Source organism: Vicugna pacos, chromosome 12 (genome assembly GCF_048564905.1).
Source record: "Vicugna pacos chromosome 12, VicPac4, whole genome shotgun sequence".
Classification (NCBI taxonomy): Eukaryota; Metazoa; Chordata; class Mammalia; order Artiodactyla; family Camelidae; genus Vicugna; species Vicugna pacos.
Window position 1 is genome coordinate 21,609,060 of NC_132998.1, and position 15,191 is coordinate 21,624,250.

Below are 15,191 nucleotides of genomic sequence, written 5' to 3' on the forward strand. Positions count from 1 at the left end.
AATTTCTTCTCTTGTCCCTTAAAAGCTGTCGTTTAGACACACACAGAATTGAGTCAAATGGAACATTATATTTGAAAATGTTTTGCTTCGTTGTTCTATCTTCTTGTTTATTTACCTGATTGACTTCCTCTTGAGGTATAAGTTTACTGATTTTATACTGTTCCTGATTTAAAAAAAAACACTCCATTTTTAAGTGATAACAGTGGGGTTAAAATGTGATGGTGAGCAGTGTAGGGGCACTAAGTGTTAGGGAGAGTAGACTAAAGAAAAAGGTGAGGAGGAACGCAGAAGGGATGTGAGAAACTTTCACAAACAATGCAGTGTTACCTCCTTTCAGGAACAGGTTTCCTTTGAAGGGTCATTAAATCGTGACCGAGATCCATTGGGTTAGAGGCCCAGGAGGCAGGGTAGAGGAGGAAACATAAAGAAATCTTTTGATTCAGGAGCAGTAATATTAAACGGAAAATCCAGGTGTTAATACAGGGAGAAATACATTGAGGAGAATTGGATTAATTTCATTTTAGTAACTATTACTTTCAGTTGGACCAAGTTGGAGTCATTAACATATTAAAGCCTTTAAGTCAGATTCAAGTTTGAAAGTGAAATTAGCTGTTGTGTTGGGTTTTTTGTTTGTTTGTTTTATTTTTTGAAGTATTAGATTTATTATATTTGGTTGAGGCCACCCTCTCAAAAACAAATTGCTATTGGAAAACCATTTTCAAATTGCATCCTAAGTTCCTCTAGCTGCTGAGATGGGATAGGGCTTAGGGGTAGGGCTTCTTCCTTCCCTCCACAGAGTTTAACCCTCCCCTCAAAATCCCAGAAAACTATTATTACCGTTTCAGCATCTAATAGTGCAAGCAGTTGGCAATGAAGAACAAGGGTTTTAGAGGTCTGGTGCCCTGCATTTTAGTAGACTTAATTAACAGCAGACTGGGCAAATCACCCCATCTTTCTGGGTCTTGGTTTCCTCACCTGGCTACTAAATTTCTGTTTCCTAGTTTCTTAAACAGAAAAGGGAGGCGTGCTTTTTTGTTAAGATGTTCATTATCCTGGCACTGCCCACAGGCTTCCCCTCGCTCACCAATAGACACTCTATAGTCCATCCTGTGGTAGACTGAAACAGGAGCACCTCTCTTTGCAGCATCCTTTCAGTGCGTGGAACCAGGCTCTGGCATTGTGACCTTCTGCATTTAGAAGAGTATTTGTTTAATCTTTAGCACTGCATAACACTAGGTAATGTTAACATGTTGTGAGTGGTAAGTGCTATTCTAAAAGCTTTACATTTCTTAACTCATCCAGTCCTCACAGTAACTCCATTTTTCAGATAGGGAAACTGAGGCTCAGAGAGGTTAAGTAACATGCCCAAGTTACCAGAAATTTGCCAGGGTCCAGGCTTCAAACCAAAGCAGTCTGGCTTTAGAATCTGTGTTATTAATCACAATACCATGTTGTGTTTAAAGTATACATATATTGTTCCAATTTAATTTCAGGGCCCAGAATGTGTTCAGTATCTGCAACAAGAATACCTGCCTTCCTTGCAAGTAGCTCCGGAGATAATTCAGGTAAGAGCTGTCCTAGCAGGTTTTCCTTAGTTTAATTAAAGAAATACAGCTATGCAGTTCAATATAAATTTTGATTCTGGAAGGTCAGATTGCATTCACCTTGATGTTTTACTGTGTGTAGGATAGCAAAAGTCCAGACTTTCATAGGTCTGTGAAATTGAATGGGAAAAAATTATGTTTTTATTTTCACTACTTTTAAGAGAAATTTAATTTCCTATCATTGTGTAAGTGACAAATCACAGTCATATTTGCATTGCCTGTGACTTTGTCCCCCTAGAAATCACAAATGTTTTTGTGTCACATTAGTTGTTCCAGAGATCTCAAAATATTATTTATACTTCAATTTTTTGAAATTATGAGTTACTAATATATGCCACCAGACTTTGTTATCAGAGTCAGTAATTCTTATTCTGCCACATATCAAAAATATATTTGATAGCCATAATTCATTATAATTAGTTTCCTTTGTAATCCCATATATTATAAATGTATTTTTAAAACATGCTAAAAGGAATCCAGTAGGCTCCCCAAGACTTCCAGAGCAGGCTGTGGCACGTGAACCTCTGTTCTGAAGATTTGTGCCAGGCAGTTGATTTTACGTAGGCCAGGCTTATCAATGGTTACTTCATCAATCTGAAACCATATTTTGAGGTTAGTGACTGGAAAGCGGTCTTAAACTTTTGCAGTACTTCAAAGACATTTTTGTGAAGGCATTCCGTTTTCTGGGCATATAGGTATCCAGACTTGTCCAACAGCACATAGATCTAATGAGGCATCAGAGGTCTGATTAAAATTAGAATTTCTTGTGTAGATTCTAAGAAATGTTTCTTCATCAACAGTTGTTTTATAATTTCATTTTATAAAAGATGCTGAAAAATAGATCTCAAAATAATCATAAAATTCATTTTTAATGAGTTTATTATCTCATGACTTATCTTTAACTTGGATATTAATGAATGTTCTATTATCATTTATTATATAAGTAAATTAATATTTTATGAAAATAATAAATTAACTAATTACTCATATGATCCTAATGCCTATCAAAATAGAAATACATCATTCAATTTTGAATAGTTCAATAGTTTCCCAGATTGCTAAATGAAGCAAAATTACTACATTTCTGTCTAATTATTTGCTTATAAAAATAACGACTCCCAGTTTTCCCTTTTTCATATGCCCTTTGACAACATTTTTACACAATTCTGTTGAAGAGGATTTTGTCTTTCTCTTTTGGTGTGGCTCTGCTCAGTTCCCCCTCTTACTGGGTGAGGATGGGCCTAGCCGTGTAGTTTTGGTCCCACTCACCCTGCTGAGGCAGGAGCCAGCCTTGTCCAGGAGAGCCATGTTGTCCAAAATGAAAGCAGCCTGTCTGACGAGTGTTGCATTTGGAAACGTCACATAACCTTTTGGTGAGGAACTGTCCAGGTTAATTTTGATAAGTTATAATGTGAATACTGTAGATTTGGAGCAACCTAAATGTCCGTTGACGGGTGAATGGATAAATAAAATGCGGTATATACATACAATGGAATGAGTCAGCCTTTTAAAAAAAAAAAATAGGGAAATTCTACCATAGGCTACACACACCATGGATAGACCCTGAGGACATTACATGAAATGATATAAGCCAGTCTTTATATGAGGTATCTAAAGTGGTCCAGTTCTTAGAAACAAGAAAGTGGAATAGCAGTGGCTGGGGGGCTGGAGGAAGTGGGGGAGGGGGAGTTGTTCATCGGTACCTACAGTTTCAATTTTGCAAGATTAAAAAATTCTAGAGATCTGTTGCATGACTGTGTGCATATAGTTAACACTGCTATACTATATACATAAATAAAATGTGTAAGTGCTCAATTTTATGGTTTTTCTATCACAATTTTTAAAGAATACTGTGGCTTTCAATTATGATGACTGTAATACAAATAGATTCATTCATTTCTCTCTCTCCTCTCCCCGTGGCCTCCCAGGAGTTTTGTCAGGCGCTTCAGCAGCCTGATGCTAAAGTTTTTAAAAACTACTTAAAGGTAGGTATTTGGAAAACTTCCTTATCTTCATATAGTTAGGTGATGTGTCAGAGCCAAGAGAGAATACATATTACACGATAGTGTGTCATACTGTAGTTTGACCAATTGTTACGTGTTTGGGGGATTTCTTTGCTCTAAAACCTGCTTCTAAGAATCCAGTTAATAGATGTTATCCTTCAGAGTTTTCTGTGAAGCTTCTTTCAACTGAACTGTACGTAAGATTATAGAAAGTTAATAAGCACACTGAAAGGGTATGTGTATGAGCAAGTTGGTATGAAGATGTCAGTTTTCTTTTACAGTTTTGTGATGTGATTAAATAGGAACTATAGGACTGGGAGGATAAGTCATGTTTAAGAACAACTGTCCATATTGAGTTGGAAGGAAAGAGCTAAAGATCAAAAGCAGAAGTATGAGTTACTTAGTTGAAACCTATCTTGAAGCTTTTTAACTGTAAAATGGACAAAAAACCAGAATCCTCAGATTTGGTCATTAAGGCTCTTTTTACATTCATAAAATCACCGAATTAAAACAAACCAGCCAACCTCCGAGTTGGTGGTAAGTACCAGGTGTTTATTTGGTATTCATTATACAGTGAAATCCATGAAACAAATCTGTCTTCCTCTCATCCAGGCGCTCGAGTCATTCTGTTCTCAGGGACAACTTTTTGGGTAATGGGCACTATGCTAATTGCTGCAAATACCAATATGAATGACTCTTCCTGCCCACAAGGAGCTCCTAGTCTGGAAATAAAGTTATAGTGTGACAGGATAAGGAATTGTCTTTATTTTTATTATTTATTATCTTCATTCAACAAATTTGAGAATAAAGTACTGTGCTAAAACTCATGGTGGCGGGTAACTTAATGAGTGGCTCCCTGGTTCTTTGGCCCAAAGCACTGAAGTCAAGGGGCTTTGCTGATAAATATACATACCATCCTTTGACTTTGTTCTAACATCTTCCTTTGCTAGTTTTTTCCCCTTGTCAGCTTAAACTGACAAGCGTTTGTGAGAAGATATTGAGAATTATTGTTTATCATTGAGAACCTTCCCCTGTCCCATTTCCCCATAAAAGCAAAGTGTCTGTGGAAGTTACCTCTGTTAAATAACTGTTCAATCACACTGGACTAAAGGACTAAAAAAACTGTAACTTTCTATTACAGGTATCTGTAACAGCAGATCGAAGTACATTGTAGCAGTCTTATGCTCCAAACACATTCACCTAAAAGCATTTGAAGTCTTCCTCCCAAGCCCTACTTCTCTTCAGTGTTAGCATTATTCTTCTAGTTGGAAAAAACGAAGTCCCTTCTTTGTGCCGACTCTATTCCTATCTGATTATTTGATCCAGCTGACTCTTTCTTCCTCTCTGTCTCTGCTGCCACTCTGTAGGCTTATGTTATCTCACTCTGATTTCCCTTCCCTTGTTCTATCCAAGCTGATCTCTGTCCTCTGAAATTCATTCCCCTTCCCCATAATCTTCATAAACCTATTGTTGACTAAAAAAATGTTCATGTCTCTTAGTTTGGCATTTAGCTATTTTTTTTTCATGTTCTAATCTCAGACTACATTTATGGTTTCTCGTGCAGAAACAGTCTTTACTATTCCTGCTGTTCTTCAGTAATCCTGCCTTATTAGCAACCTTCTCCCTTATGAATTCTACCCATTCTTCTAGGCTTCTCTCAAACATGGCCTCTTTGTAAGGCTTTCCTTTGCTCATGTAGCAATCAGTTTTTCTCTCTATTTAGTAGATTGTTAATAATTGTTAAATGAATGTCTGGTCTATGAGGTGTTCGGGATATAATGGTTACTACAATCCTTATTCTTACTGAGCTTACTGCCTACTATTTACTCTTTCTAGTGTGCACTTAATATCTACCCAGCTGTGGCAGGTACTGGGCTAGTGCCTAGCACAGCCTCTTGCCTACTTGTTCATAGTCTCAAATGTTGAACTGGAAGTATTTTTTTTTAATAATAAATAAATAGTAAATTCCTTAAAGGATAACAGCCGTTATCTTTAGCTTTGACTTATTTCTTCCTCAAAATTTAATTTCTTACCATTAACTTTGAAAGTAGTGCCAATCGGCAAAAAGGTGTCAAGAGCATGTTTTCCTCTGACTGTTTGAATCTCTTAGCATTGGCGGTAATAACCACATTTTCACTAGTTTCTCAGCTTAGTAATGGCAACTTAAGTTATCTCTAGACCTTATCAGATTGTCCAGATGAGAAAGTTCTTAACTTGTATTATGTGTGGATTTATGAAGTATGTGAAATACTTTAAATAGTTCATTGTATTTTACAAGAGTGACTAGCACCCAGTAACTTGGAGCTGTTCTTCAGGTAGAAGGTGACTTCTTCTGACATCAGCACTAAGTGTACTTTATTTACAGGTGTTCTTCCAGAGAGCAAAGCCCTAAGGACTGGACCTCCCTGTGCCTGCTTCATCACCAGGAATTCCAGTTAATTTATAAAGAAGCAGTTCTTGTGTGCCATTCACACTGGTCTTTTTAACATTGCTTTGAGCTTATTGCAGTATATGTATTGGGATTTTTCAGTAAAATGGGTGTAATTTTCCCTGAATTACAGGTATGTGACAACTAGAGAAGTTGCTTGCATGCCAGTTCAAATCGTTCTATCTAAAAGTGCTGTTATAATATGCAGCAGACTTATCCTAGTACCTTTTTTTTAACCTGAAACTTTTAAGTCCTTTATAAAGACCATAGCTGGAAAACAGTGTACTTTTTTTTTAATTGCTGAATATAAAATGTTTTAATTTTTAATTTTCTTCTATGTGTGCAGACTCATAAAGTACAGGGGGAATACAATAAATCAAAACTAATTTTTTGTAGATAGCCTTTACGTTTCTTTAAACTGTTTCAATGCCATTGTGTATTCTACAGAAGAGAATGGTTTCATAAATTAACTGATTGAAGAGTAGGTGCTGGTGTTATACATTTTTTATAAAAAGATAAAAAGGCAAATAAATTTTACGTAGTGAAATCTACCAAGTCTTTGTTGGAGTTATTATAAATACTTCAACCTTATTTTCTCCTCTCTCCCTGATTTCCCATTCAAAGGATTGCATATCTAAGTGTATGGATGATTTAATTATGCTTCTAAAAGATCACACGCAACTTAGTTCTGTGAAATAATTTAGGCTCTTTTAAAATGCATTAGAAAAAGCCTGTGTGAAAATGTTGATAGAATTAAAAATCTGGTCTTTCCCTTCTTACTGGATTCATGCAGGGCACAGGATAGGTATGTGTGTTTATGATGCTTATGAGTAGTGGCTTGCCCACTTAGTTCCCCGCCTTCCCCCATTTATATCCATGACTGCGAGAAAGCAGGAAAACAAATAATATCCGTAGTAGTACTGGAAAATTAAGACGGAGAAAACTGAGCAGCGGAATTCGTACAGTCATCAATTAAGTTTAAATTATAAAAGCCCAAGTAGGATTTTAGGGGTGGGGGGGCAGGTTGAGGCTCTTTTTAACCATTGGCCCATGTGGTCCCTAGAGGTTTCACGGATGGGCTCCAGTGGTCTTACAAACTTCCTAAAATTATATCCTAAATTTTGTACATAAATCTTTTCCTGGAGTTCATTCCAGAAGAGATTTTAAACATTTTCCTTACATCATAGAATAAAGGTAAACCAAGTTGACAATTGTAAAAACAGATTAGTGGAATGTATATTATACAGCTGGTGCTCTGTACCTCTGAGTTCCACAGGTTCCACATCCATGGATTCAACCACCCCTAGATCAAAAATACTCAGGAAAATTCAAGAACGTTCCAAAAAGCAAAACTTGAATTTGCTGCACTTGGGCAACATTATACATATATATAATGTTATGTATATAGCATTTACATTGCATTAGTTATTATAAGTAATCTAGAAATGATTTTAAGTATATGGGAGGATGTGTATGGATTACATGCAAATACACCATTTTATGTGAGAGACTTGAACATCCAAGGATTTTGGTATCTGGGGGGAGGGTCCTGGAACCACTCCCCTGTGGATACTGAGGGACGACTGTACTTTGATGAAAATGATTTTAAAAATAGATGAGTGAGAGCTAATTGTCTCTTTGACAAGTCCCCCTGTACTGTGGGAGAGATCATTGCACCTGTTGCAGCGATCTTTGAACTCAGGATCCAAATTACGGAGGTTCAGAAAGCAATCCTGCCAGTAATTAGTTTCAGAACCTTGAGCAAGTTAGGTAACTTCTCCTTGCCCCAGTTTCCCCATCTGTAAAATGGGGGAAATGATAACTACCTCATGACTAAGAATTGAGTAAGTTAAACATGAAAAGAGCTTATTACCACATCTGCAAACAAAGCCTTGATATAGCTATTATCACTGTACAGTTTATTCTGTATATGTAAAGGTGACACCACCTCCTTTTCCCCTGGCTTTTTAAAGCCCTTCAGAATATTCCAAGTGTTCAGAGCTAAGCAAAATCAAACCATGGAAATTAAGAGTCTATAATAGAAGTTAAACTTCATGTTATGTAATCGTGTGTAATAATTCCCATCTTCCTTCCCTGAAGTTGCCCAGAGCACTTTACTTAGGGAGAACCATAGCAATTGGGAAACTCCATTCCTTCATGGATTACCTCAATTGTACTATACTTAGTCTCCAAAAGCAAACACCTAAATTATCTCAAGGGTGAATCTCACCTGGTAACAGGTTAAGGTCATTGGGGCAAAAAGACAGATTTGCATGACTTAACTATGAAACCACAAGAGTTTTTTTATGCCTGGTATAGTTCTGTGCCTAGCAGTTTATTTAAATCTTAAATAGTAACATTAATTGGTTCACAAATAGCTTGACCTTTAAGGAAATGTATTTCTGTTCATCACTTAAGTGGTAAACATGTGAATCGAGGCCTTCAGACTGCTGTGAAGAACTTTGCGGCTCCTCTTGGCATTAGATAGGGGAGAACTAAAATTAGTTGGACTTGTAAGCAGCATATAGATATAAACTTTGTTTAAAAGTTTAATAAAGTAACTTCATGTGTAACAACGCATTACAGTTGGCTTTTCTTATCTCCATGGTACATACGATATATGATAAAACAGGCGTAGGTTAAAAATCAAAAAGTTGCTTAGAGTCGGTATTTGGCAGGGGGAGCTGGGACTGAAGCCCTAGGTTTGTTCATTCAAGAGCCTCTGCTCTTAACTACTCTGCCGTGGTTTCCTGTTTTATTGCTGGTTCCTATCGTTTTCATCTGGGAAGAACTCCTTCCTCTTCCCTCCCTCAGAATTTAGCCCCCGCCAGCAGATGTCTCTGTGGCCTCTACGTTGACAGAAAGGCTGCGTGCTATCAGTGGGCAGAAGAGATCACTCTCAGGAATAGCTGCTTGAGATCTTAGCGGCAGGAACACTGCAGGAGATCTGATTTTGGTCCTTAGATTCTCCAATGTTACCATTTTCCAAAATACCGTCTAAAAAGAGGGAGTTATTAAATGAACTGATTTACATTAAGAATCTCATGTCCGAATTTGAGTAATTAGGCAATAATCTGGCCCTCCTGTGGTCAACGTGGCCTTTAAAATACATACAGACTGATCCCCACAGTGATGGCTCCTCACGTGTCGCGCATTCCGCACACCTGGGATTACTTGCAAGTTTGTAATCACCGCTCCGCCGTCTCTTCCCCACTCCCGCACTCCGCCTTTGGCTGTCGGGGACGGGCCGGGATTTACAGCTGTGGAAATCTGAACCCTTGTGCTCACTGCGCAGGGCTCTGCGGCTTCTCCCTCAGAGTAAGGGGGGACAGGCAGAGGAAGAGGGTGTGGACGGAATCGGACTCCAGACTCGCCCCAACCCCTCCACCCGACCCCTTGCCACAGAGGTTCGGGCAGCCGGCCGCGGTGGGGGGATTGGCGGCGGAGGCCCAGGCCGGTCCGGCTGGCGTGCGCACGCGCACCGGCGCGCGCCGGCCGTCGGTCACGTGGCCCCCGGCCAGGGCTCGTGAAGCCGGAAGTGGCCTGAGGCGCAAGAAGGCCGCGGGAGCCCGCTGAGGGTGGCGCGGCGGAGACCGGGCGCGGTAAGCGAGGCGGGCGCGGGCGGAGGGGCCGAAGCCGCGCCGGACGCGGGCAGCCGAGCCGGGCACCGCCCGCGCGGAGCGCTCCTGCCCCCTGTGGGAAACTGGGATGCTGAGTCAGGGCGGGGGCGGAGCGGGCGACCCGAGGAGCCCCGCGCGACCCGAGGCCGAGCCCTCCCCGGACCCTGGCTGGGCGGACGCCGCCTCCCGGGTGTCTGGGGCGTGCGAAGCGGGTGGAAAGGTGGCGCGGGCCCGGTCCCCTGCGTCTGGACTCGCCGCCCCACGGCCGGCCCTCTGACCCTGGCCCTCCCGGTCTAGTGGCGTTGGGCACCGAGGAAGAGGATGTATCGGTTACCGGGGCTGGGCCCTGGCCGCCCGGACGGCGGGATGCCCCTTCCCTTGGAGTTAGACTGGCTCCTTTCTACCTCTCTTTCCGAGCGTGGACAGGATTGGCGGTGTTTAAATCGATTAATTTTTCAGACAAACAAAAAGAGACGTGTCATTAGGGCTTCGGTGGTAACAACGGGGCTTGACTCACCGGAAGCTAGAAGCTGAAGATGTTTTCAGTGTACACACATTTAATGCAAATTCCCAAACGTTTCCTTTGGGAAATGGCTTACGAGTGTATTTTCTAGTCCATTTCCCAGGTATTTTCGGTAGGTGGCCTCAAAACAAGTTCTATTCAGTAATTGTTAAATCCATAACCAAAAACCGACTTTTTTTTTTTAACTGTAGAACGCTGAATGTAGTATCTGTTTAACAAATGATTCATGTAGTGGTAGAGTTTAGAAATCCTGTTACTTTGTCCATATGCGGCGTCACCAAACCTGTTTTCATCTGTGTACAAACAGTGACTTTCATTTTGGATAGTATAAGGAAGTAGACTTAAGGCAGGATCACTAGCATCATACTTGTTGAGTGCTTGCCTATACTGTGTCAAAATTTTGATAAGGTTTGTATAGCAAGCACCCTCTAGGTGTGCTGAGTCATGTTTTAGCATGCTGTTGTTGGGGGGTTATTGGATAGTTTCAAAAGACGTTTCCCCTGATCGTTGTGATACTGTAGTTTTGTATCTGCATATAGAGAGCAGATACTTTGGATGATAAACGTGTTTTATGTTATCCACTAGGTACATGTAGGTACCTAATGACACTATTTGTCATTTACAGTTAAACAGCAAAGTTACGTTAATTAGGAAAGCTTTTCATTATTGAGAAATATTTGATAATGTTATTGAAAGATATTTGAGAAGTTTATTATTACCTCAGTAGCTGGATAAATGTGTATTTCATATTTTGAAAAAAGTTATCTTATTTTTAGTGCTTATTTCCAATATGTTGCTGTATGTAAAATTCCCTTATCTGAATTAGATGGGTGTTAGAGTTATATACATGTATCTCGGTTTATCAAGATGAGTGAAATTTAGACGCCTGGCCATTCTTTGTGTTCCTAACCCTACTTAGAATATTGGCAGTCATTAATTCATGACCGAATAACTGCTCTGTTCTATCTTAACTATGAAGGGATATTAAGATCTGTTTTAATCTGATACTCCATCAAGTTTGAGGTGGCATAGTGGGACAAGTGTTAATGCTATTTAGCAGACCTCATTTTTATTCCAATGTGGAGCTCAAACCCTTTAATATCATTGTATTTATATGACTTTTCAATATTAAAGGACAAGGCTAGGGGTAATGCTTTTTTTTTTTAATAGACTTTATTTTTTTAAAGCAGTTTTAAGTTCACAGTTGAGCAAAAGGTGCAGACATTTTCCATATACGTCCTACCCCCATACATGCATAGCCTCCCCTTGCTTATTCTTTAAGACTTTGTAATATATTCTTGGTATACGTATATTTATATACTTGGAGATTGGAAAGACTATCCTTAAATTAATTTCAGAATTTACTGCTGAAATGTTACCTTTCCATCATGAATTGTCAGATTCTATGTAGATGAAATTTTAAGTTATGGAAGTGTTACACTGTGGCAACAGTGGTTTTCTTAGTGTTGCCCTGCCTTTGAAGGAAACAAAGTAATTTTTTTCTATACTTCTTTTGTATTTAACCTTATCACTTTAAATTTTAAAACAATTTAAAACATGATTTATTATTGATTAATCTTTCAAAACATTTTAAGGAGGTAAGTGGCCAATACCATTCTTATTGACAGAGATAAAATTAGAAGGGAAATAGATATTTTGCAGCCATGTGAAAAGTGAGTTAAATTGGGAAAGTTAGATTTTTACATTGGACTGTTTCTACACTTTGATTTAGCAACAAGTGATAGTTAATCTTACTTGAGACTAAAAATAGCTAATATTTGTCTCTTAAATGTATTATTCCCTTAAAACAAATGTGTCCTTTTTTTTTTTTTTTCTTTTCTCTTAGTATAACAAGAGGATCGCCTGACCAAGCCGAGATGCAGAGCACTTCTAATCACCTGTGGCTTTTATCTGATATCTTAGGCCAGGGAGCTACAGCAAATGTCTTTCGTGGAAGACATAAGGTTGGTACAGAGGGTACTGTGAAAGCTCTGTATGTGTTGTCTTCTGAGACACACACTTGTACTAATGTGAGACTTGGTGGTTTTGATTATTTTGTCTGAAGAGAATATCTGTTTTTGTAATTATTTAAGGTATAGCTTGTGTTAGAGCCAGTGCAGAGATATCTGCCCATTGGTGGCAGAAGTCACGTCCTGGGCAGTGGAGAAAAACAGAAGGTTGGCTGGAAAAAAAGACTGGGAAAGATTAGTGTTGTGCCTTTTGATTCTTTCCTCAGCCTAGTCTTCCCACAGTAGTGAGTGACGTCACTGACAGGTTCAGTGCGGCAGTGATTTGGGGTAGGAGGTAGTGGAGGGAGGCATGGTGAGGAGACAGGTAGGGAGTTTGGAGGGAAACCCACAGACGATTCTGCTGTGCTGTACTAAGGCTTTGTGCCCCGAGTTAGAGCAGCATTCTGCAAGGTAGACTGGAGTAAAATGAGATTATCTACAAGGAGCCCAGAAATAGATAAATGGGTTTCTACTGTACAGCACAGGAAACTGTATTCAATATCTTATAGTAACTTATAATGAAAAAGGATATGAAAAGAAATATATGTGTATGTATGACTGAAACATTACGCTGTACACCAGCAATTGACACCTTGTAAACTGACTATACTTCAAGTTAAAAAAAGAAACCAAGGAGCCCAGGTTTAGAAGGCTATACCCTGGTATGAGGTCATCAGAGCTTGTTGGTGGAAGTGAGAATAGAGTAAAGGGACTAATCCCAGAGGCAGTTCAAGAACCAAAAGGACTTTGTGTCAGATTCTGTGTTGGAGGATGAAGTTAAAGATAATTAAAGTCATTTAAAATGAAGAAATTTAAGATCGTTAAAGTTTCTATTCTGCGAAGGAAACTGGAGAAATAATGAAATTTTTAAAAATCCCTTTATAATGCAGATAATCATGCACTAATTTTTCAGCACTATGAATTCAGCACAGAAGCTCTACATATTTTAGTAAGGGGGAGTTTCCTTCTATTTTTCTGTAGCTTTGAGACTACCAGTCAGTTCTGTCTGTGACAATGAGACAAGCATTAATCGGGGAGAGGCTGCTTCTTCTGTGGCTCTTAGAGAAAGAATCAGATATCATGCAGTTTTTGGCTTTTTTCCCCCTCCAGCTTTAGAATTATCCACAGGTTCTGGTCCTTGATCAAGTTCACAGTGATCAACCTTGGATATTTCTGTCCTAGAAATGTTTATGTTTTGTGTGCTGTGCCAAGAAGAGAAAACGGGTGGCAACACAGGATTGAGCAGTGAGACACATCTGATGGTCTGTTTTCTGTGACCCAAATTAACTTAACAAACTCTAATTATCACTTGTTATGTGTCAGACGCTATGGCAGACCTAGTAATTTTAGCTATGAGTAATGTGCAGTTTCTGCCCACAAAGAATTTTGGATTTAGTGGCAAGGTGGCATTGGAAGGAACATAAATTAGAAACTGATGGAGTGAGAGGTCGGCAGTAGTGACAGAAATTGAGGGAGGCATATATAAAGTGCCTGCCACTAGTCAGTATCTCATATATTCTGATCCTCTTTCCTTAGATACCGGTGTCATTCCTGTAAGTGCCTGCACTAAGTACGCACTCTGTAAATGCTTGTTGACTGAAAGAGTAAATGAATGAATGAGGATAGAGTAGACTACCCTAAGACAACCTGAAGTTCTTCTTCAAAGGAAGTAGAAATATTCTTTATCCAGCATAGTTTGAAATCCTCAAATAAGGATTTGAGAGGGATAAAAATTGACTTAAAATACTGCTAACACCCAGTTTGGTATTCAGCCCCTAACAGTCTTCCCTGGGATGTGTTTTGAGAAACCATGTTTGTTCTCAGTGACATCAATATCAAGGGTTTAGGGCTGTACCCAAAAAATCCTGCTTGCCCTTATAACTGTTTATTTAAGGGTCTTTATATTGTATTAGCTAAACCCCTTTATGTTATTGTTTAAAATAACCAGATCCCTAAATTTACTGTACGTTATTCAAAGAATAGTCCCTACTTTATCTGTCTATTCTTCATCAAGTTGCTTTTAGCTGCTTTTGGGGGTAGATGGTTTATGTGTATGTGGTAACCGTGGTGAAGCTGAAGGGGAGAGAGCTGTAGGAGGGACATGTTGATCTGCACATTGTATATATATGTGCGTGTGGATCTCTAAATAGTGGTAATGTTTGACTTAGGGCCAGTGAATGATAGATGACTGTGCAGCTGAATAGAGGGAAAATAGCATGTTCCCACACATATCCTGTCACCCTCACAGGTATGATGTAGACTGCAGAAGGCTGGAAAATACTGGCCTTGGTCACAGTGGGTACATTGCAACATTGTATTATTTGCCCTGCTTGCTCCTCTGTTAGGATCCTCCTGATTGTAGACTAAGTTTGAGATAAGTGTCCTCCAGAAAAATCTCTCTGTTGGGTGGTATAGATTTGGCAGTGTCCTAACCCTGACTGATCAAATGGAAAAAAAATGTAATTGAACTCTAGTTAAATTGTTCCTGTTCGTGTTGTCTGAAAATGGTCAGTGGGCCTTTTCTTATGGAAAAAAAATATGTGTACTTGGTGTGGAGGGAGCAGGGAAGAGAGGGAGGAGTGATCACAACACAGAGGTGGTCTCCAAAGAGTGATCTTGAAGAGTGAGACTGTCATGCAGTTAAATGGTTTTAAGAAGATCATGAAATTCTCTTCTGAAGAGAGGGGAGGGGAAGGTGTAGGTGGTGAATCTGTGTGAAAAGCTGTAGAGAGGGCCTGAAGCAGGAACAGCACAGCAGGCTTGACAGCGAGCCAGGGAATATCTTTAGGCAGAGGAAATGAGTGATCTTTCCACTAACCCTGGGGAAGTTCAACCTTGGATTGTGACAAAAGTGGATTAAATTTAGACTCTGGACTGAGTGATTGGAAGGATGTGGGAGGGTCTGGAAGAGAGCCTTAATGTAAGGTTAATTAAATGAAGAACATGAGAGTGTAATGTTTACCTGAAATTAAGCATGTATTTTGTACCTCTAAGGTCTGCCCCC

At 39.5% G+C, this 15,191-nt stretch overlaps 2 protein-coding genes across 6 annotated transcripts in view; both read left to right on the forward strand.

Annotated features, from left to right (window-relative positions):
- The window catches only part of XPOT (exportin for tRNA), a 134,482-nt gene extending 127,896 nt beyond the window's left edge, over window positions 1–6,586 (forward strand). For 3 of the 4 annotated variants that reach the window (XM_031683107.2, XM_031683106.2, XM_031683108.2), the window contains 3 exons: window positions 1,494–1,565; window positions 3,533–3,589; window positions 4,749–6,074. In XM_031683107.2, the coding sequence (XP_031538967.1) occupies window positions 1,494–1,565; window positions 3,533–3,589; window positions 4,749–4,781 (162 nt within the window). In that variant the 3' untranslated portion in view covers window positions 4,782–6,074. Of the gene's footprint in view, window positions 1–1,493; window positions 1,566–3,532; window positions 3,590–4,748 lie in introns of all 4 variants that reach the window. The other variant, XM_006205815.4, reaches the window with a different exon arrangement.
- Window positions 6,587–9,331: 2,745 nt separating this feature from the next.
- Window positions 9,332–15,191, forward strand: part of TBK1 (TANK binding kinase 1) — a 67,965-nt gene continuing 62,105 nt past the window's right edge. For both annotated transcript variants that reach the window (XM_031683111.2, XM_072973007.1), the window contains exons 1-2: window positions 9,332–9,637; window positions 12,025–12,142. In XM_031683111.2, coding sequence (XP_031538971.1) covers window positions 12,056–12,142 — 87 coding nt within the window. In that variant the 5' untranslated portion in view covers window positions 9,332–9,637; window positions 12,025–12,055. The remainder of the gene's footprint in view (window positions 9,638–12,024; window positions 12,143–15,191) is intronic.